The 23,256-nt window shown below is 43.1% G+C and overlaps 1 protein-coding gene across 1 annotated transcript in view; it reads right to left on the reverse strand.

Annotated features, from left to right (window-relative positions):
• LOC146798445 (NTPase KAP family P-loop domain-containing protein 1-like) overlaps nt 1–23,256 on the reverse strand; it is a 423,382-nt gene that overhangs the window by 371,409 nt on the left and 28,717 nt on the right. Inside the window, exon 2 of the mRNA XM_085625714.1 lies at nt 3,876–3,938. Within this exon, the coding sequence (XP_085481840.1) occupies nt 3,876–3,888 (13 nt within the window). The 5' untranslated portion in view covers nt 3,889–3,938. The remainder of the gene's footprint in view (nt 1–3,875; nt 3,939–23,256) is intronic.

A 23,256-nucleotide genomic window follows, 5' to 3' on the forward strand; every position in this document is an offset into this window, starting at 1 on the left:
TTTATGTGGAGGCAGGGCACAGCCTATTCACTCGTAAGCGGGGCAGTGCCCAGCTCCTCCTTCCACTGCTGGCAGTGATGGCTCTTCCAGGCAACCCAAGCTCCTTGTTGTGTGTAGCTGTCTAGGAGGAATACACAAAGCTCAACCTTCAGCTGCCCCCAGTCATATGACCCCAGGTAAAGTCTGCAGACACAAAATGGCTAATGAAAGAAAATACCAACTTTCTAAAAGTGTCATTTTCATAACTGTACTCTAAAATGTGACTTCACAATGTGAGGATTTTAAATTCCAGCGACATCAAACATGACCTGTTTACCTGTTCCTATATGGAAATTATACTGCTAAAATGTATTAAGGTAAGTCCAATGTTAACCTATAGGAGAGGGCGGCTGTGCAGTAGTGAGAAACAAATGTAAGAATTTTTCACTACCAGGACATGTAAAACTTAAAAGTACATATCCTACTTTTTTAAAACATGGCACGCTTCCCTAAGCGCTGTCCAGGGCATTAACTGGGGGTGACTTATATCTATTAAAAAGGAAGGTTTGTCCCTGGAAAAATGGCTTACTTTGCCAGGTCGCAATGTCAGTTTAAAACTGCACACACAGGCTGCCATGGCAAGCCAGAGACATGAGACAATCAGTGCTCCAGGCCCACGAGTAGCATGTAATTTACAGGCACTGGGTGCGTGCAGTACCTCTATACTAGGGTCTTTCAAGTAAATTAAATAGGTCAATTTTGTATAAGCCAATACTACCTTGTTTTAAGGAGAGAGCACAAGCCCATTAGCACTGGTTAGCAGTGGTAAAGGGTGCAGACTCCGAAGGCCAGTAAAAACGAGATGAGCAAAAATGGAGAAGGGAAGCAGAAAGGATGGTGGGAAGAGCACCCTAAGGCCAACAGGTCTAACATGTCCCATATGCATTTGATAGTGTGCTGTTTAGATTGTAAGACGGATCTTTATGTTTAGGTGGTACACATAGTCTGATAATAACAATATGCTAGTTAACGTGGAGCACATGACTTCACAATTGAGTCTGGAACAATAGAACACTACTTTAACCTACACTTGTTGATGGTGAAATATGGCATAATATAAAAGGGTACAGTTCATCCTGCACTGATGAAATTATCTACTGCTTTTTATTATTTAAAGAGGGTTAACCTTTGAATTATTCTTTGCTAAATAGCTAAAAAGAGTGAACTACTAGAGGCCCTTACATTTCTTGAGGGTGAACTGTCTTCATCAAGGCGATTTAGAATCAAGGAAGATTGTTCAGACCTCTTAAAGTCTGTGAAGAACAGTAAGGCAAGGAATATTAATCCCTGCTCTTATTTTGTCTATCATTGGTCTAGATAAAGCACTGAACTTAAAACTTAAGATTTACCTAGACTGGTGAACAGACACATGCCCCTACTACTATGGGGATGATGCTGGTGCTCCAAATGTTAGTTAATTATTTGTTTATGTTGGTATGTTATATAAAGCACACCAAATCTCCTTGGTGAAGAAGTGTTATGTAAAACTGTTAAATTAGGATAAAAATTAATATTATTGGGAATAGAAAATGCCCTTCAGGCGGTGGTAAATCCTTTTGTAGAGTATGCGGACCTGACAGATCTCTAAATCCAACGTTATGGCAACCTGACCGAAGAAATTCAATAATAAAGAGAAGACTATGAGAATCAGGTGCACCTCTTTTAAAGGACTTTAACACCCTTCTCTAGTTGTAAGTGACTTTTAACACAGGGCTAAATTTGGTAACAATTTGAGGCACAATGGAGAGTACATATGAAATAAATTCAGAACAGGGTATTCACATCTGAAGGACATTTTGAGTCAAAACTGATTCTTGAAATGCTTAAGGTGTATTGAGAAAAATGTTTGACAAAAGTTATATACAGTACAGTTTTTTTGGAATATACAAATAATGCTCGTCTGCCTCCATCGACCTTGGCATACTTAGTGCACCAAGAAGATCAATTACCCCATAAAGAGAATGCATTCTAAATTGCTCTTCAAACATTAGGTTTAGTTATTAGAACTGTTTAACAGGCTACTTTTAAGTTCTCCAATTCAAAAAAGATTGAACTAAAATATCTAACATGAGTGTTTGTGGCTGTGACATGAACTTTTAAGTGAGTTGTACTCTTACTGTAAGTGGATTTTATGTGTATAATTAGGGTAGGATTTTATTTGATATTCATGTTTTATGAAGAACCATTTGGTTTTTAGCTTTCAGCTGGTATCTTACAATCAATATGTATAACAAGACACAGCAGAGGACCTTTCACCAAGTGAGTAAATGCTTTCTATGGTCACTGGAGAAATAATGGATTATGAGAAAGAGATAGTTTACGGTGGAGATGTCGGTGTTTGTGTAGAGCTACCTCAGATCAGTCACTGTAAGTGTTGGAACTGAATGTGTCTTTTAAGGAAATAAAAGTGGTTGATTACCATAATAAGGTTAAGTGAGCACTAGCTGCTTTAAGCCCCAGATCAATTAGAGGACTGTAATCAGAACCCAGCAGTGCTTAATTTGAGCCGGTGGTTTCCGGTGCTCAGCACTGGCATTTCATTGTCATCCATTCTTATAGCTTTGGGCATGTGAAATAGCCCGAATTGTCACTGTAGGAGTGTGATGGTTATTAGTCAGATTGGTACTGCCACTGGTAGCGCTGACAGTGGCAATGAACAGTGCAAGCTGCAGTGGTCTCCTTAAGAGAGCCATGGCACTTATTGTTTTGACAAATTAAGCACTGGAACCCAGTTGTGTGGTTGAGGTGGGCTGTGAACCTAGAATGATTTATATTAGAAAGAGAAGAGGAATATTTATTTGAGGGGCTTCGTTTTACATAGCTACCCACTGAAAACCTTACTAAAACTAAAGGAACAGTTTCCTCTTTTGTGCATGTCTGACTTAGGCCCTCCTTAAGTGTGGCCGCATAAATGTGATGAGGGCGGTAACAACTCCTAGCCGCCCCATCCGAATTAGGAGATCCTCAGGAAAACCGCAGTTCGGTTTACTCAGAAATTTTGACTACAGAAAGTAACTAAAGTATGCTGGTGAAAGCCTAGACCAAAATGAAGAATTACCAGGGGAATATGACAAGGATTTACCCTTTCCCCCAGTCATTCCTCATTTCTGAGGGGCTCCTCATGGTGCAACTAGACATGGAACAGATATTTCCCTCAGTAGAGTCAATAGTCCTCTGGGTATCAGTGATTTTGGGGGTGGAGAAATACTGGCCCAATTCCCAGGCCACTCCTTATGAGGGCCATAGAGGTGCGGTGGAATGGTCTCTGTTTTGGAGAGGTGTGCCTAGCAAGCTTTTTTAATCCATACCATTTAAGGCTCACTTGTTCAGGTCTCCGCTTTGCCACTCTGGTTTACATGGTCATTTAATAGGGCCCTGAACTGTTCGAGCAGTGTAACTCAGGCACCACGAAACAATGAATCAGCCGACGAGAACCACAGAGTGCAAATTAGGTAATTTGCAGCTCTACAAATTATATCAGCCTTTACTTTCAAATGTTCAATGGACAATCCTGATGGACACACACAGTAACACAGTATGGAAAATTAAATTGTAAAAACCTGACTCATTAGAGCATTATTTCACAACAGTTTGAATAGAAAACATATCGATTCAGAAATCCAACTTGAAAGTGATGAAAATAATGACCACTTTTAACCACCGGCTGTCTCCGGTTTTAGCAGCGTGCTCCTACCGTAGTCAGCCCAAAGCACTCGCAAATTTCTGCGCCGTGTATGAGCAATTACCATTTTGATTGTATGAATTGTTAAGAAAAGCGTGCATATTCATTTTAAATACATATTGGTACTTTAGTGACAGATACATTGAAATGTTACCTGAACAGCCCATTAGCACTTAAGATTCACCCTCAATGTTGATATAGACCTGTTAGGGAGAAACTAAAAATTCATAGGAGTTAGAAAACAGATACGTAATAAAGTACAATTGATTCAAAGCAGTTCTTTACGCATTTCTATTACAGAAGTGATTTTCATAATCATCAAATACTTAAAGTATATTTTCTAAACATGACGTAGAGTTAGCTTCATTTTACATAGGCTCAACACACACAGGGACATTGCTCATTACAATGATTCACACCTCCTCCTTCTGTAAATTGTAGCAATTAACTTACTGGGAACCACTTCCTCCTTTTTCTATAATTATATTTTTATTGTTATGAATATCAAATTTTAGACTTGCAAAAAGTCTGTGAATTCAAACTGTATGGTCTTCCTTCATATCAACTTCGTGTCCTATTGGTCTTCTAAAAGAGCCTATGTTTGAGCTATTGACATCCTCTTAAACTAGAAGAGGTTTGATGCCAGACTTTTTCCACCCAGTGATTTTCGTTTGAAGCAAAAAACAAGAAGCATTGGCATAGCCAATAGGACTCGCTTTTAGGACCTTATAAGTATTTAGTTATGCAGCACAGTATCCTTGGTACAACAACATTAACTGATGCATAGTTAAACGCTTATAAGGTCCCAAAGGCGAGACCTATTGGCTATGCCAGTGCTTGTTTATCTACTATGTGAATTGCATTTTTTAGGTCTAGGGTTATATATAGTTCCATTCAGTTCTAGGGAATACTTTGTCAATGTATGCTTTTTGAGACCAAAAGATACTGTTGCCTTCAACTATTGTTTTTTTTTATATCGTTGAGGGTAGCCCAGGTCCCCCAACAATGCCATTTCACAATAGCCAAGTCTAGACCGAATTGCCATGCCAATGCTTTTTTTTTTTTTTACTGCAGTGGGCTTTTTAATATTTTTTTGTCAGGACTTGACGTGCCATTATCACCACCCCCTCCCCCCTCTTCCCCCTCCCCCTTCACCCCCTCCCCCAGCACGTGTGCCTGCATCGGAGTTTCTTGGTTTTACCACATGACAGCCAGATTCTTGGTTGTGCCAGTGCTTGTTTAGAAGTTCTGTTTGTTTTCGTGCACTTGTGCTACCTAGTAGAAGGTCTAGAAACCTATATACTCCACCTGTGTCAAGCAGAAATAATTTGTAAACTGTCCAACAGAACTTTCACAAAGTATCCAGCCTTTTTTGTTTAAACAAGGTCAGTGCATTCTTGAAATTGCCGTTTTGTTACTTTGAAATTAAACAAATGGAGCAAAACACAAAATCGCAATTAATTCTAAAAGGAAAAGAAGAGACGAGGCATTTAACATCCTAGGAACGCGGAACAGTTTGCCAATTGTACGGAGGGCAAGAATTACTGTGGAGACTAGTGCGTGAAAGTCAATGAAACAGGTCCGTCAAGATTAATTAAAAACTGAGGCAATACAAGAGAGGGCAACGTGCTTTCAAAAGTTACAGTACATTCAGTTAAGCAAAACAATTACACTTAGTATTGGATATATTTCCATCGTGTTCTAATGTGGAGGATGAATCGAAATAGGGAGAAAAGAAAAGAAGGGGAAAAGAAGAAACAAGGGAGTGCGACAGCACACAAAGCGTTTCCCTTGCGGGAGCGATCCAGGGGCACCATGTGTTTGTAAGTTAATTACAAACATATGGTGTCAAGCTCGCTCCTGCAAGGCTATCGCCACATGTGCACGCGTTGCCATTGAAGGCAATGGAACGCGTGCACGTTTTCGCCTGAAAAGCCGAAGCGATTGCTAAAGGTCTTTTTGCCTACGCAGCGCATGTGCGCTGCGTAGGCGAGACCTAAAAAAGAAAGGGGTTGTCAGCTCAAGACCAGATGGGAGGGAATGAATATCAAACGTGATGAAATGGAATATATAAACACCTAGGTGTTTATCAAAAAAATATTCTAACATCTAAAGTAAATTACTGTTTCAATAAATATCCTTTCTGTATATAATCCATCTGCCAAACTGTTTCTTAAATTATAGAACCTACTTGTACCTCTAGTCATGTCACAAGGTGATTGCAATAAAATCGTCAATTTATTTATTGCTAAGGTACCCACCATGGGGAACGACAGTACGCCAACTAATATATCGAGTGCCAGCTCAAGTATGTTGTTTTACTATCCCCTGATAGAATAGTTTACCTCTAGCTTAGGAGCTTGTCCCAGACCAGCCACTTTTGTAGGAACATCTTAGGTACTTACACTTTCATTATGCATCATTAATAATGCCTGTCTTTAGCAGGGGTCATGAACCACTGAAAGAAGCTGTTATAACACAACGTTTCAAAGTCCTAGACGAGCCAACGAGCTTCCAGTCGATCGAAGATTGGCCCATTCTTTGTGGCCACTTTGGGATCTTACAGTGGGCTGCAGGCTAGTAGGCTGCTTTCATAGTAAGGTGGGCTACCATTAACCAACCATGCCAACAAGCCATATTCTGGTCACAGCCTTTCACAGTATAGTACTGGTTTACATATTTTTCCACAGTTTATTTTGATTTACAGTCCAGCCACGTTGGCCAGGTCAGGAGCCATTCAGACATACATTCAGTTCTGGACCTGTATCAGTCTGTCGTGGTTTCCCATTTGAACTTTGATTGGTGAGATTGTTGCACAGTTATCATTTAAACATATTTTAAGAAGTGTGTTGAATATTTACATTGTAAGCAGAAGTGTTGGACTATACTTAAGAAGCAGCCTCATATAGCATACACATTCAAAATACTTATTATCGAAATAAAATGTCATGGCTTACAACTGTTTCTTCTCAGTATTGAAGAGGCCTCATGATAGTTCAATGTCAGTAGTTTTTGTTTAATGCATCAAAACTTTCATAACTTTATTGTAAAAGTAAACTACAACACAGGGCCACTACCAAAGCCCTTTAATATCAATGAGTCGGCAGTTCAGATCAGCCCATAAAAGTCCACCATTTACCCCAGATTTTATGGTTTTTAGGCAGGCATCCTCTTGTTGTGTAGATGGGCTCCTCCATTTTGCAACACCTGTCCAATTTCTTGCACCATGCTGCCCTTGCTGGGGGAGTAGCAGAGTTCCACAGTCAAGAAATGTCTCTTTTGGTTACCAGATTCCCCACACCCACTGACAGCCTCTCCCCACGATGACCTCCTATGACTTCTATAAGCCCTAGTAAGGCTATTTGGTCCATTGGATCAACTAATCATTCAATACCTGTGTCAGTATACAAAGATGGACTTCCAGTAACGGGATATAATGAAGCAGGACCAGACCACATGAATCAAATCCATGTCGCCTTCTCTACATCAGTAGCAGGCGGATGAGAGCACCTTCGAGCCCTCCATAACTTCAGTGGAGTTATACAGGTCATACGCAAGTGTTTTGGCTGGACCAGATGCTGCCTAGAGGATATACCCAGTTTCCTGGGCATCATGTGGGCTGCTCTTCAGTTGCTGACTTTTGGAGGGACAACCCATGCTTCCCACTTGGCCATTGTTGGAGCAAACAAATATGGTGAATTTATATCCTGTGACGTGTACAGTTGTGAGATGTCCCCATTCAGTCCTTGCAGCAACTGGGCCTCTAACCGGCTGAATTTGGGGGCTTTAACAATGGACTCACCATGGGGCACTAAGGCATGGTTGAGTTGGAGATATGTGTAGAATTGGGATTGGGTCAATTTATATTCTGTCAACAAGTCTTGAAATTATTTCATGTAGGCTCCCACCAAACATCACCTAGAAAGGGTGATGACAATAACGTCCCAATCTTTGAATCCCTCAAGTTGTGTCACCTGGCTCAGCAATCTCCCTTTCTAAAGGAGATTTGTAGAGTAAACCTTTTGTTCCACCACACATATTGCAGAGCCCTCCTCCACACCCGAAATATCCCCCTGGTCAGTTCTGGAAGGGAGGCGGGGACTGGTGTACCACAGAGCATCTTCAGAATAGTGTCTACCCCCAGAAACATTACCTTGGTCTAAATAGCTGGGCCCTCCCACACTCTCTGAAGCCAATCATTCAGCACAAGAAGTGGCAGGGTGTGGTGTCTGCATTATATTTTAGTGCACTTCATTTATATACTTATGTTAGAATGTTAATTTGTGCTTGCCATTATATTCCATGTATTGTCTACAATAGAATGTTTGGGCCAAGCTTAGGAATTGTTCTACCACCTTGAGCCCTCTGTGCCTGTGTACCTGTGCATCCTGCTATCTTCAATAAATCTGCATACAGATTGAAGACTACTGTCTATCTATGACTATCCAACTTCATTGAGAAGAGAACCTACTTCAATTTTGGCGACGAGGATGGGATGAACATTTTTTTTTTCTCTTAAAAAAAAAAAATTTACATAAGAAGAAAACTTCTCCTCCAAGAAGGTACTGTAATCTTTCATTTATTCCACAATATTTCTGAGGGCTTAAGGATCATTTTCCATCATTATACGTAACAAACTTCAGAAGTCTGGGACATTTTCTACGTTGTTTTGGATTTTCAACAAGCGTCCTATAATTAATTTTAGACTCTAAACATTAGTTTTGACATTTGTCCGACTCCATTTCCTGGAATTATGTGGAATTTTATCTTTGCATATTTTTTATTGATTGTTTTTCACTATTACAAGTTGCACAAGTGCCCGTGTTTTGTTTTATATTGTTTTGAGATATTCAGTTATTGAGAAAGAAATGCTTGCTTGTGTTTGGGGTATTGCGAAATTCAGACCATATTTGTGGGGTAGAAAATATTGTCTGAGGACTGATCACAAACCATTGGTTGATATACTATCTGGCAACAAAATTAAAAAAGCTACTGCTAGGTTAGCTAGGTTAGCCACCAAACTCTTAGAATTCAATTTGACTGTTCAATACATAGCTGGAGGAAAAAATATCAAAGCTGACTTTTTGTCTAGACATCCTGTACATGAGGAGAAGTTTGCTGAGCTAGAAGATGATATAGAATAATGCATTATTGCAAGCATTGATGATACTGTGATTTGTCATGATATGGAAGAATGGTGTGAAGCTTTAAGCAATGATTCACTGCTCAAACAAGTTATGGATTTTGTGGTAAAAGGTTGGCCTAAAGAAAGATCCGTTGAGCCTGATTTACAACCATTCTGTAAGATTGCAAACAAACTATCCCTTGAAGGTAAACTTCTAGTCAGAGAAGGTAAATTAATTCCTCCTTCTTGTTTTCGACAAAGAATACTAGAAACTGCACATTCAGGTCATTTAGGTATGACTGCCACCAAGCGTAGGATACGTAATGACTTTTGGTGGCCTTCTGTAGATCGCGGTGTGGAAGTACTTGTCAATAACTGCACTCAATGTGCATACAGTGACAAACATTTGGTTACAAGCTCTCCATCTCCCAAACCTTCAATTTCTCCAAACAAAGTATGGCAAAAGGTTGCGATAGACTTTCTTGGACCATTTCACATTCTTCCGAATTGCATGAAATACTTTATAGTTTTTATTGACCATTTGCCCAGGTGGGTGGAGGTCAGGGGTGTTTCTGAACCAAACACAAAATCTGTCATTCGTTTTCTCCAAGATGTTTTCAGCAGAGAAGGCACTCCTGAGGAATTACTCACAGACAATGGGGTTCAATTTACTTCGCAACTTATGCAAGAATTTTTTTTTTAAATGGGCATTAAACACTTACGCACACCATTGTACTTTCCTCAAGGTAATGGTAAGGTGGAAAGATTCAACAGGGTTCTGGTCGAATGTGTTCAAAGTGCCATAAAAGCAAAAGTTGATTGCGAGACTGCTATCAGAGATGTAGTTTGGGCATATAGGACCACACCTCATTCAGTGTCGGGTTGTGTGCCATTTGAATTGATGAGAGGGAGTAAGGTAGTATCTACTCTCAATCCATTTTGGAAATTGAATTGTTTGGATTATGATTGCAATGTTGCAAAAAACTCTTTTAATGCTAAAAATCGCAGTGATCAAGCCAGTGTTAGCAGGTGTAACAAACTCACTATTCCTGTGTCAACAAAAATAGTCAAGTTTGCTGTTGGAGATTTGGTCCGTGTCAAAGATCCTTTGATGTTACAGAAAGGCAAATCAAAGTTCAGGGATCCTGCATGCATAGTTACTATTAAAGGTAACAGTGCCAAATTAGACAATGGTCAGTGGTGGAATTTTGGTCACCTGGCCAGATCCAATTCTGTTCATATTCCAGCTACTAATGACAATCTGAGTTTTCCTGCTATCAGAAGGAGTTCAAGATCTAGGAGGACTCCTAGCAGATATATTCAGTAAGCTTTCGTCTTTCATTTTTTGTTATTCCGTTATTTTCTGCTTTTGTTAAAAGGAGGGAGATATGTGGTGTCTGTGCATTATATTTTAGTGCACTTCATTTATATACTTATGTTAATTTGTGCTTGCCATTATATTCCATGTATTGTCTACAATAGAATGTTTGGGCCAAGCTTAGGAATTGTTCTACAGTCATTTGGAAAAACCACCATGAGCCCTCTGTACCTGTGTACCTGTGCATCCTGCTATCTTCAATACATCTGCATAAAGATTGAAGACTCCTGTCTATCTATGACTATCCAACTTCATTGAGAAGAGAACCTACTTCAAAAGGTTGAGTGATATAATAGTTTTTTATGCCGTTGCCATTCCCCTGTAAATGTGTATTGGGTACATTTCCCAGACATGATGTGCGGGACACGTTTAGAACGTATTGAAGCATGGAGGCTCTGAAACCATTTTGCAGGAATCCAAAGGGGGAATTCTGGAGGATGCAATGGAAGTATCAGCATGTTAAACAGTGCCACTCATGCTAGGATGTTAAGTGGTAGCCGCGCCCAGTCCCTCAAATCTGCCTGCATTCTGGATATCAACAGGACCAAGTTCAGAGACCATGCAAGATCCAGTAAAAAAGCACTATGTATCACTAGGTATTTGAAACTCAGTCTATGCTTTGGGATTCAAGCCTGCCAGCTTATAGTATCCATAAAGCCCTTTAGAGGCACCAGCAAGGATTTGGCCCAGTTCACCCTTAGACTGTAGGCCTGCCCATACAGGTCTAGCCTTCGTAATAACTGAGGTCTTGAGGAGTGTGAACGGGGCAGCACCTCGAGACCCTTACGGGAGAAGCAGCCACCCTTTCCTAATTGATTGATCGATTGTTGCAAACAGCAGCACATTGTTGGCATATAAAGCTATGCAACGTCAGTAGTTTTTAGCATATCGCTGAAAGAATGAGTTGTTTGATTTTAAGGGACACCGATCCTCGTACTTATGGTTCAACTAAGGAAGTTTACGATCTTCAAGTCCAGTGTACTGTCAAAAAGTGCAAGTCAGACCCTCCAGGATTTTGTGATTTGAAAAAAAAATGGCGAAATCTGCACTTTTGTAAAAAAGCACACACTTTTTACAATGGTCCCAAAGAAATCCAAAGAATGTGAGCTCTGCTTTTACTGGCACAGGTTTGACCACTGAGCAAATTAAAAGGAGGGTCAGATGGCTGGTGAGGTTTTTATTTTCTCACCTGCCTATTGCCTGTCGCATTTCCACTGTCAGTTGTTGCTTAGCAGCTTCTCAGGTTCAAGGCACAGGAGACAGTTTCCACACACCATGGCCTCACACTCTGCGGGCAGCTCAGATTGCAGATTTTTAAAGGGAACAAATAACAACTTAAAAAGTTCAGCATCACGCTCAACCGCTTGAGCAATATGTTGTATCGTCATAACAGGATGCTTTGTTCGTCAGAAGATAAAACAGAATACCCGGCATAGATTTGGCAGGGCTGTTACACATACGTCAGCCACTCTAACACCTTGTCTTATTGTGATGGGCAGACAGCACAAAAATACCCCTTTCCCTCTGGAGATACGGCCCTCTGGAGTCAGAGCAGGCAACAGAGAGCTGTTGAAAGTTAAGAGTGGCACCCCTACCTCTGCAGAGGCGCAACTAAAGCCACATTTCGGAGGGGGGGGGGGGGCTAAGAAAAAATGTCGAGGGGGGGGGGGCTGAATCTTTTAAGCCATAGGCAGAGTGGAGCTGCAGGGGCTCTTAGAAGGGATGAAACAACAGCGAGGTCTCATTGACATGCAAATGGTCATTTAAAGACCAGGTGCGGCTGTGTGTGCGCCGGGAAGCTGTCTCATCCATCCCGGGCTGCCACACACAGCGGGGGGGGGGGTCTGAAGCCCTGTGAGTCCAATGGGTGTTGCGCGCCTGCCTCTTGGCACCAATAAACATATCTATTCATTATAATAGGAGTCACCCTTATTGGTGGGTTGTGTTCTTTCCCCCTTTTTTTCACCATTTCTTGAAATTTTATTAATGCGCCCACATAGGCGACACAGCAGTTTGAACAGGATGTGTTCGTGAGCATAGAGCATGTGTTTAGTGGCTGAAGCTTGAGGAGTTTGGATAGGTAATTCCCAAAAGCAGCGAGGCCCAGCAGGCAGAATACCCGGCTTTTTTGCCTCCAGCTTCTGGGTCACAGCCTCCAAGTGACAGCCCCTGGTTCAGCAGGGCTCATCTCTCATCTCCGTCTTCTTTTGCCATGGGCACTGGTGTTGCACTGGCTGAACCACGATGAAGGAGTGGCAGAAATATGTGCAGGACAGATAAATCATCAATAAAGAGGGCGAAATGGGCCCTCTTATACAGCAAGTAATCTCAAAGGGTCACCACAGGACCCATTCTACTGATCTGACTGACACTTCAACACTTGTACAATTGCCTCTTCGCAATGTGTTTTTTAAGGCTCATACTAAGAATGTCTGAAATACCTGAGTTCAACTTTAAATCTTTTAAAGTGGGAATTGAAAACCTTTTTCGAAAAGAGAGCTCTCCCAACAGCACTCATAAAAGTATTACTAAACAATAAAGTTCAGAAGTTAGCCATAAAATGTACCAGTAAAACCATTAATTTGAAAACTGCGAAGCCATTTCTTTCTCTATTTTTCTAGCACAAAATTGTACCTTAATGGGCATGTTGATTTATCACCCACCAGGCCCCACAACTCAATTCATCTTGAGTCTGGCTGAGAATATTATCCAGCCGGCTCTACGGCGCAAAAACCTGATAATCTTAGGTGATCTGATTCTTCACTTTGATAATGAACCCAATCCCGAAGCAATAACTCTGTGCAGGGAGTTCGACATCATAAATTTGACTCAAAGAGTGCTCACTCCGACCCATCAACTAGGCCATACCTTAGACCCCATATTAGACAACTTTCACACTATTGAAGTTGTGTCACCACTAATAGTTCACTGGCCAGATCATTCTGGGATCCCTTTCTCCATGCTTTTCCCCGTTCTTTTCCCAATAACTTGTCTAACCAGACAACTACTTAGAAAGTGGAGCACACTCAATCCCAAAATATTCGCCTGATCTCTCCTATGCAGTACCCCCCAGTTAAAAGAAGATGCCACTCTAGCCAGCTCTCAATTGGGAGTTGGATATCGAAAGCCTCGGATGAAGCTGCGCCATGGATTAGGGCATGGGTACTTGTTGTAAAATGAAGAAAATACTCAGGTAAGGAACAACGTTTATTATTACACATCACCAACTCGTCCACTCTCTTCTCTGACAGCAAGTCCTCGTGGAGGCTGCAATAGAACGTTCATAACCAACCAGGGGAAAGTACCAACCGGGCATGAAAGGGGGGGGGGGGCAGAGCATACCAAGATTACAACACATCTCCCTGGGCAACATAAAAAGCAGTACAGAAAATGAGGCTGAAAACTAAGTAATAACATAGTCTTTGTGCCAAACAGGACTAGTAGTGTACCTGGTAGAACTGCGAACCTGGTCGTGGTTCCTAGTCAACGGTGCATGAGTACCACCTTCATTTTTTGGAGGGCCACATTTTACCACTTTGTCCATACCCCATGTTTGTCCATTATCCAAATGGACCACATTCCTTCCAACACTTGCTATCTTGATAGGCTCAGAGAACCTAGAAGAATTCCTCCTTCTGGCAGGTGGTAAGTCTATCCGAACCCAATCACCTGACACCATTGAAGGTACTTTGACGCTCTTTTTCAAATCATACCTCAACTTGTACTTCTCCTGTTGTTTCCCAATTTCTCTTGCAATGTTCCACCTGTCTACCACGCAGTTGTAAGTATTACACAACCATCCTGCTGTGAGAATGGTTTTAGGCTTCCTTCCTTTCAAAGATACAAAAGGAGAAACATGAGTGATAGTGTTGGGTGCCGTACGGTACGACCATATCATTTCTTGTAGAGCTTGTTTGGCCGGAATGCCAGTGGCCTCCGCTCTTTGTATGCATTCTTTAATGACCCTGTTCATACGCTCCACAAGACCATTTGCTCTCGGACAATACAAAGCAGTTTTCAAATGGTTGATGCGTAGGCCAGCCAAAAATTCCTTCATCAACTCTGAGGTAAACTGGACTCCATTGTCCGTCACAATGGCATCCGGAATCCCTTCTTCATAGAAAGTGTCTTTTAAGAACTGGATCAAAACCTTGGTATCAATCACATTCACCCATTTGGTAACTACCCATCTTGAGTGATAGTCTATGAGGACCAGTATAAAGCGGTCAGAGGCTTGTCTTAGGTTTAACGGTCCTATAATATCTAATGCCAGTTTGGCCCATGGACGATCAGGAACTTCCACGGGTGATAAAGGAGGTTTCCTAGCAGACAGAGTCTTGTCACTCTTGGCACAGTCTTCACAGTTCTTTACCACTTCCTCTACTTCCTTGTCCATGCTGGGCCACCAGTAACCTTCTCTTACTCTGTTTTTAGTTAAACTCCGCCCTAGATGACCCACATGAGCTAGGGTAATGATTTTGTTCCTCATACCTTCAGGGGGTACAATTTTCTCCCCCCTATGTATAGTTCCATTGATTTCAACCATTTCATGTCTAACTTCCCAGAATTTTCCAACCAGGTCAGTCAACATGCTCTTTTGCTCTGGCCAACCCTTATGGATGCACTCTTTTACAGTTTTCAAAGTCTCATCTAGATCATTTTGTTCTTCCCATTCTTCCTTGGTCAAACCTGTTACTTCTAATACAATCACATCACTTTCCTCCTCCTTACCATCATCGATGACTTGAAAAGGGGATCGAGAAAGGAAGTCAGCAATTACATTTGTTCTCCCAGGTACATACTCTACCCTGAAATTGAACCCTTCCAAACCTATCATCCACTTTGCTATCCTTGGGGTTAGCCTAGTAGACCCCTTGGTTGTGAATACATACATGAGTGGCTTGTGATCCGTTTTGATGGTAAACGGTATCCCCCACAGAAAAAACTTGAAATGGTTAGCAGCCCAAAAACAAGCTAGCGCTTCTTTCTCGATGACCGAGTAGTTTTGTTCCGCACCTTTTAGTGTTCTGGATGCAAATGCTATCACTTGTTCAGTATTTCCTGTTTTTTGAGTAAGGCTGGCTCCCAACCCTTTATTACTGGCATCCGTGGAAAGGTACGTAGTTTTAGTGGGATCAAACCTACCCAAGAAAGGAGCACGGGTAATGCAATTTTTTATGTCAGCAAAAGCTCCCTTACAATTCTCATTCCATACAAACGGTACTTTACTTTTGAGAAGATTCCTTAACGGTTCTACCCTTCCTGCATAATTTTGAATAAACTTAGAGTAGTACTCAGCTAACCCTAGAAAGGACTTTACTTCTTCTACATTAGTGGAGGCAGTAGCTTCCTGTATTGCCTCCACTAAGTTCATTTTAGGTTTGATACCTTCATTGGAGATGGTGTGTCCTAAATACTCTACAGACTTAACCCCTATTTGGCATTTGTCTCTTTTTAATGTAAGACCTGCTTGGCTCAATTTTTTAAGCGTACTTCTCAACCTGTCATTGTGTTCAAGTTCATTTTTTCCAAATATCAAAATATCGTCCTGAAAGCACATCGTGCCAGGGGCATCCTTAAGTACATGCTGCATGATTCTTTGAAATGCAGCTGCTGCTGAGGCAAGCCCAAAAGGCATGCGGCGGTACTGAAATGCCCCTAACGGAGTTACAAAAGAGGTTAAATGTCTGCACTACGGGTGTAACTCGACTTGGTGGTATGCTGATGATAAGTCAAGGACACTAAAAAGACTGGCATCTTTGATTAAAGTTAGAATTTCATGTATTCTGGGTAGCGGATGCCTATCTACCCAAATTTCTTTGTTTAAGTCCCTGAGGTCAATGCAAAGCCTAATATCCTTGCTGGCCGCCTTGGACGTGATAACAATTGGAGACAACCATTGGGAACTTTCAATGGGTTCTATGACCCCTAACTCAAGCAGTCTGTCTATTTCTTTTTGTAACGGTTCATGCATTAAATGAGGGATAGGCCTCACTTTATGTGCAATGGCTTTGGCCTTGTCTTTCAATTTTATGCAATGTTGGTAGTTTTTGAGTTGGCCCAATTTATTAGTGAACACCTCTGGAAATTCTTCACAGATGGTTTGACCACACACAGATCTATCCACTAAAAGAACTTGGTCAGTGCTGTTAGGATCTAGCTTCATACCTAGATCTTTTTGATGTCTCCAACCAATTAAGTTAGATCCTTTCTCAGACACATAGATTTTCCCAACTGTGCTTCTGCCTTTATACTCAATCCTCATGGTAGTCATACCTAACAACGAGATGGGGTCTCCCCCATACCCTCTGAGTTTTATGTCAGCTTTTTCCAGACTTCCAACTTTGTTAGGAAATAACCCTTCGAATACTTTGCCATCTAACAAAGTGTATGGGGAGCATGAATCAGCAAAGACATTTATCAACTTATTGTCAACTGTGATGGTGCATTCCGGAAAGTTAACAGTACTGTCCTTGTCTACTACCTGAAAAGTAAACTTAACATCATCTGGTATATTTTCTGAATCCACTAAGGAGACTGTCATGGAATTATTATTACATACTCTGGCTATGTGTCCTTTCTTGCCACAATTATGACATGTAGCACTCCTCGCCGGGCAAGCGGGACTATTAGCCAAATGTGCAGGATTACCACACCGGTAACATTTAAATTTGACACTTGCAGTGCTCAGATTTTTTGGTTTAACCTCCTTTTCTTTTGACTTCTCTTGCTTGACAATAGCATTAACTTCATGACATTTAGTTTTAGTATCATCCCCCACATTAATCTCTTTTATGCACTCCGCTGTGTGCTCAACACTTAATGCTATGTCCACTGCCTGTTTCAAATCCGGATTACCTGTTAACAATTTCTCTTGAATTTTATGGTTATTCGTACACCTGACCAACTGGTCTCTGATGAGGGAATCAGTTAACCCTTCGAACTCACACGTATTGGATAACCCCTTAAGAGCAGCAATGTATGATTTTACCTTTTCACTCTTGCCTTGAACCCTGGAGAAAAATTTATGTCTTTCCAATACCACATTTATAGCTTTCCCAAATTGTTTCTCTAACTTGTTCATGGTAGCCAAATACACATTGAAATCTCCTTCACTACCTCCTTCATCCTCTGTATCAGGTCCTTCCAAATTATTATAAATTTTCCTACCCTCTATTCCTAGATTATGTAGCAAAATATGTTGTTTCCTGAAATTTGAAAATTTTTCTCCTCCTATCGCAACTAGATATGACTCAAAAATGACCCTCCAATCTTTCCAACATATGGCTGGATCCCCTTCTTCATTGAGGAAAGACGGAGGTAATGCCATATTCAACGCAGCCATGCTTGACTGGAAAACACACCACACGAAGTAGAAATGACAAAAAAAACAAAATGGGAGTGGAAAAATTTGCCACCACTAATAAAGCGGGAATAAAACACAAAATATAAATTTTTGCAATATCTAATACGATAAATCAGCAATACAATGCAATACAAGGCAATTTGTTATAAGCATGAAGAAAAAGTCATAGAATTTCAGGGAAGGAAAATCCCCTGACAGGCTAACAAGCTGTGCCCATCAGCGTTGACAAAATTAACCAACTGTGCCTGTCAGCGTGTGGAGCAAAAAAAACACACAAACACGTTGCATTAAATTTGCTAAAGGACAGGCGAAAAGCTGTGCCCATCAGCGTTGAAAAAGTGTGGAAACTGAATAACAGAAATAAAAAATTTCTCGTAAAAATAGTTTCTGACTGGAATCTACTGAAAGGAACAGCAAAACCACCGGGGGCGCTCACGTGACGAAATCTCCTCAGAACACGGAAGATCAGGAGAGTTGCGGAAGGCAGAACACTGAAACACACTCCTCGTAACGTTTCCACGCCCTGAGACCCAGGAAATCAAACTCGCTGAGGAGAACAGGAGAGCTTCGTAAGCCAGCTGAGGAGAGTTTCTGGATGCGTAGCCACAAAAGCGCCGGCAAACCAACCGCGAATGCCACACTGACAGAACAACGGTGAAGCACCAACTCCATAAGCGATCACCAATACACTCCAGGCATGTGTGAAGGAACGAACAGCATCAGCACCGCAGAATCAAAAGACGGTATAGTGGCAAGCAGTCTGAAGGGACGACAAGCAGTACAGGGAGGCTAAAATTGCAAGTCTGACACACTCCCACTACTTGACAACCGCTGGGCAAGCAACCGAGGTGAACAAGTTTCCTGGAGTCGAACTTGACTCCTTGCCCTCACAACTGTCGGCACACGTTCTCCGCCATACAGCCGCTGTCAGCATAAGCTTCAAAACCAGACGCACTCACTTGACTGGTACCGGACTGGCGCCTCTGACAGAGTCCTCGATCGGTGGTGAGAAAAATTCTTAAGGCAGCAGGCACAGAGCGGATGGACGGAGAAATGCTTAAAGCTGGGGATGGTGATGCACTGCCCCCACGCAGCGTTCGTCGCCAGTGTTGTAAAATGAAGAAAATACTCAGGTAAGGAACAACGTTTATTATTACACATCACCAACTCGTCCACTCTCTTCTCTGACAGCAAGTCCTCGTGGAGGCTGCAATTGAACGTTCATAACCAACCAGGGGAAAGTACCAACCGGGCATGAAAGGGGGGGGGGCAGAGCATACCAAGATTACAACAGTACTCACAAACGTTCTCTCGGGGCCAAATTTACAGTGTGGTTTGTTACTGAGGGCCTCTCCGTGGGGGCGGGGTCATTGGGGTAGGGGGCGGGGCTAGAGCAACAAAACATAACTGTGACCATGAGGTGGAACACAGGCCCCTGCAGTGGACGCCTTTGTCCACTGTGCCACTGGACCTGGCAGACACATCTCTCTCTCTCTCTCTCTCTCTCTCTCTCTCTCCCTCTCTCTATCTCTCTCTCTCTCCCTCTCTCTGTCTCCCTCCCTCTGTCTGTCTCCCTCCCTCTCTCTATCTATCTCCCTCTCTCTGTCTCCCTCCCTCTCTCTGTCTCCCTTCCTCTCTCTCCCTCCCTCTGTCTCCCTCTATCTGTCTCCTATCTGCCTCCTTCTATCCGTCTCCTTCTATCTGTCTTCCTCTCTCTCCGTTTCCCTCTCTCTCTGTCCCCCTCTCTCTCTGTCTCCCTCTCTGTCTCCCTCCCTCTGTCTGTCTCCCTCTGTCTCCCTCCCTCTGCCTCCCTCCCTCTGCCTCCCTCCCTCTGTCTGTCTCCCTCCCTCTGTCTCCCTGTGACTCCCTCCCTCTGTCTGTCTCCCTCTGTCTGTCGCCCTCTCTCTCTGTCTCCCTCTCTCTCCATCTCCCTCTCTCCCCATCTCCTTCTCTCTCTATCCCCCTCTCTCTCTGTCTCCCTCCCTCTGTCTCCCTCCCTCCCTCTGTCTCCCTCCCTCTGTCCCCCTGTCTCTCTAGCTCCCTCCCTCTGTCTGTCTCCCTCTGTCTCCCTCCCTCTGTCTGTCTCCCTCTGTCTGTCTCCCTCTCCCTCTGTCTGTCTTCCTCTGCCTCCCCCTGACTCCCTCCCTCTGTCTCCCTCTGCCTCCCTCCCTCTGTCTCCCTCTCTCTGTCTCCCTCCCTGTCTCCCTCCCTCTGTCTCCCTCCCTCTCTGTGTCCCTCCCTCTCTTTCTCCCTCCCTCTCCCTACCTCTGTCATCCTCTGTCTCCCTCCCTCTCCCTCCTCTCCCTCCCACTCCCTCCCACTCCCTGTCTCCATCTGTCTCCCTCTCCGTCTCCCTCTCCATCTCTCTGTCTCTCTGCCTCTGTCTGTCTCTGCCTCTATCTGTCTGTCCCTGTCTCTGCCTCTGTCTCTGTCTGTCCCTGTTTGTCCCTGTCTCTGTCTCCCTCCCTCTGTCTCCCTCTGTCTCCCTTTCCGTCTCTGTTTGTCTCTGTCTCTATCTGTCTACCCCGTCCCTGTCTCTGCCTCTATCTGTCTCTGTCTGTCCCTGTCTCTGTCTGTCGCTATCTCTGTCTGTCTCTATTTCTGTCTGTTTCTGCCTCTATCTGTCTGTCTGTCCCTGTCTCTGCCTCTATCTAGCTCTGTCTGTCCCTGTCTCTATCTGTCTCCTTCCCTCTGTTTCCCTTTTTGTCTCTGTCTGTCTCTGCCGCCATCTGTCTGCCCCGTCCCTGTCTCTGACTCTATCTGTCTCTGTCTGTCTCTATCTCTGTCTGTCTCTGCCTCTATCTGTCTCTGCCTCTATATGTCCCTGCCTCTATCTTTGTCTCTCTCTCTGTCTCTATCGCTGTCTGTCTCTGTCTGTCTCTACCTCTATCCATCTCTGCCTCTATCTGTCTCTGTCAGTCTGTCCCTGTCTCTACCTCTATCTAGCTCTGTCTGCCCCGGTCTATCTGTCTCTGCCTCTATCTGGCTTTGGCTCTATCTGTCTCTGTCTCTGCCTCTATCTGTTTCTGTCTCTATCTGTCAGTCTGTCCCTGTCTCTGTCTGTCTCTGTCTCTATCTCTATCTGTCCCTGTCTGTTTCTGTCTCTGCCTACTGCCCTCTGTCACCCTCTGACATGTCACCCGACTGTCACACCCCGCTGTCCTCTGTCATTCTTTGTCACCTCACATCCACCCCCCCCCTCCCCCAGCTTGTGTGGCAGCTGAGGCAGCTTCCCTTCCCAGGCACACACACAGGCCCACCCGAGTACTTCACAGGTCTTTAAGAGACCGTTTGCATGATAACGAGGCTTTGTTATATTTCACCTCTTCTTAGCACCCCTGCAGCTCCACTTGGACTATCATTTGAATCGCCCAGCCCCCACAGAGCATAGTCTGTGTTTGCTGACACTGTAAAAAAAAAAAAACACCGGTACGATGTCTGCAAGGTCCGCGGGCCGCCAAGAAAGGCTTGCTGGGCCGCTGGCGTCCCGCGGGCCGTACTATGAGTACCCATGGATTAGGGTAATTACAAATTCCAGGGCGCAGAACTCCGCTCCATGGTTCAACGATGAGCTGAGCCTAGCCAAAAAACCTAGCAAACTTCTGGAACTCATTTGGAGGAAAGTATACTGCACTATCAGCAAAAATAATTATGAATCGGAACTTAAAAAGTACCACACGCTTATTAGGAAAACTAGATGCAACTTTTAAACAGAAAAAATAGAAACTGACAATAACTCATCGAAGGAACTGTTCTCTATTCTTAAATCACTGTCTTCAAAGATCGTACTACAGCACCCGCAATGTCATCGGTTGAGAACTGCAATAGGATCGCACAGTTCTTCTCGTCCAAAGTAGCTACCATTTACCCCAGATTTTGTGGTGTTTAGGCAGGAATCCTCTTTAGAAGCGAGTAGCCACATCAGTCTTAACAGCCTCCTGGAAGAACCGGTTAGAGTGGACGGTCTTAAGGAATTTGCAGTCCCAAACCTAGAGGAGCTGAAGAACATAGCGTCAGGCATCAAGTCTGACTCCCTTTGGTCCTGATGCAGGGGAAGGATATTTTTCTCCCGTTTATCCAACAGCTTATCTCACTATCCTTCCTGGAAGGTGAGGTCCCCCTGAAGTGGAAGCGGGCGATAGTCCTTCTACTCCAGAAGAAACCTTCTGCAGACCATACGGCATTGGATAACCTACGTCCTATCTCACTACCTCTATTTGCCAAAATCTCTGAGAATGTGGTGAATAGACAACTGACAAAATACATCACCATTAAGGAACTTTACCATCTGACCCAGTCTGGCTTCAGAGCATCCTACTCCATTGAATCTGCTCTCCCACTAGCTACCGAAACGTGCAGATGCTGGACAAACTGCCACACTCGTTTTACTAGACTTAAGTGCGGCTTTTGACACCGTACAACACAACCTACTCCTTCAGAGGCTAAATCAATGTGGTGTTGGAGGTCATGCCTTGCGATGGCTACACTCCTTTCTTTACGAGCGGAGCTTCCAGGTCTCTCAGCATCCCTTCCTATCAGAAAGTAGTATGTATTTTAATACAAGGGGTTCCACAGGGCTCTATCTTGAGCCCTACCTGGTTCAATCTATATATTGGTCCCCTGGCAGACATTATGGAAAGACACAATGTGACAATTGTGTCTTATGCAGAAGACATGCAGCTAATTGTTACCCTTTCTGAGGACACTGAGTCAACGGCCTACCGCTTTTCCAGATGTCTAGAAGAGCTAGCATCTTAGATGTCCAACCATTGCGTTAAACTTAATGGCAATAAAATTGAGGTACTGATAGTTGGGAAAGCGCCCACTATCTGGTCCTCAGTGTGGTAGCCTAAGTCCTTGGGGAAAACCCCGACCCCCAAAACAGAAGCCAAAAATCTAGGGGTATGGTTTGACTCGAAACTCTCTTTCGATATCCAAAGTAGGAAAGTCGCTCGCAAGTGCTTTGGAACTCTTAAATTTTAAGGAAACTCATGTACCTCTTACCTATAACAGTCAGGAAGACTATCGTACATGCTTTGGTCACATCACAATTGGACTACGGCAATATTCTGTACTTAGGAGCATTAAAAGGCAGTCTTACTAAACTTCACCGCATTCAGTATGCAGCGGCGCGTTTAGTTCTCAATCTTCCCAGAAGATCCTCTGCCTCTAAGGCTTTGACCTCCCTTCACTGACTGCCCTTAGAGAAAAGAATCATCTTCAAGGCCATGTGCTTCTGCCACAGAATTTGGTGTAATAAGAGCCCTAGCTATCTTCGACCCTTGCTAACTGCCTACACTCCCATTCGGAATCTAAGATCAAGAGGAACCCTTCTGGCCAAGATTCCTAAAATTTAAAAGGCCAGAATTGGAGCACGGTCGTTTAGCTATCTTGCAACTAAATATGGAATACCTTGCCCATTAAACTGTGATTGGATTGCATAGAACACACCTTCTGCAAACAGCTGAAACCTGGCTATTTTTGTCCTAAATCCCAGTTATTTCTCCCTTTCAGTGTCCGCTTCTGGCTAAATTAAACAGCTCCTCCTCTGTGGCCATGATCCTAGCGCGGGGATACACTGTTGGTGTAACCAGGCACTTTATAAATGGTATTTGATTTGATTTGATAAAGGTTATTTATATGTGTAGATGTCTTTTTTCCATTAA

The sequence above is a fragment of the Triturus cristatus genome, chromosome 9, assembly GCF_964204655.1.
Source record: "Triturus cristatus chromosome 9, aTriCri1.1, whole genome shotgun sequence".
Classification (NCBI taxonomy): Eukaryota; Metazoa; Chordata; class Amphibia; order Caudata; family Salamandridae; genus Triturus; species Triturus cristatus.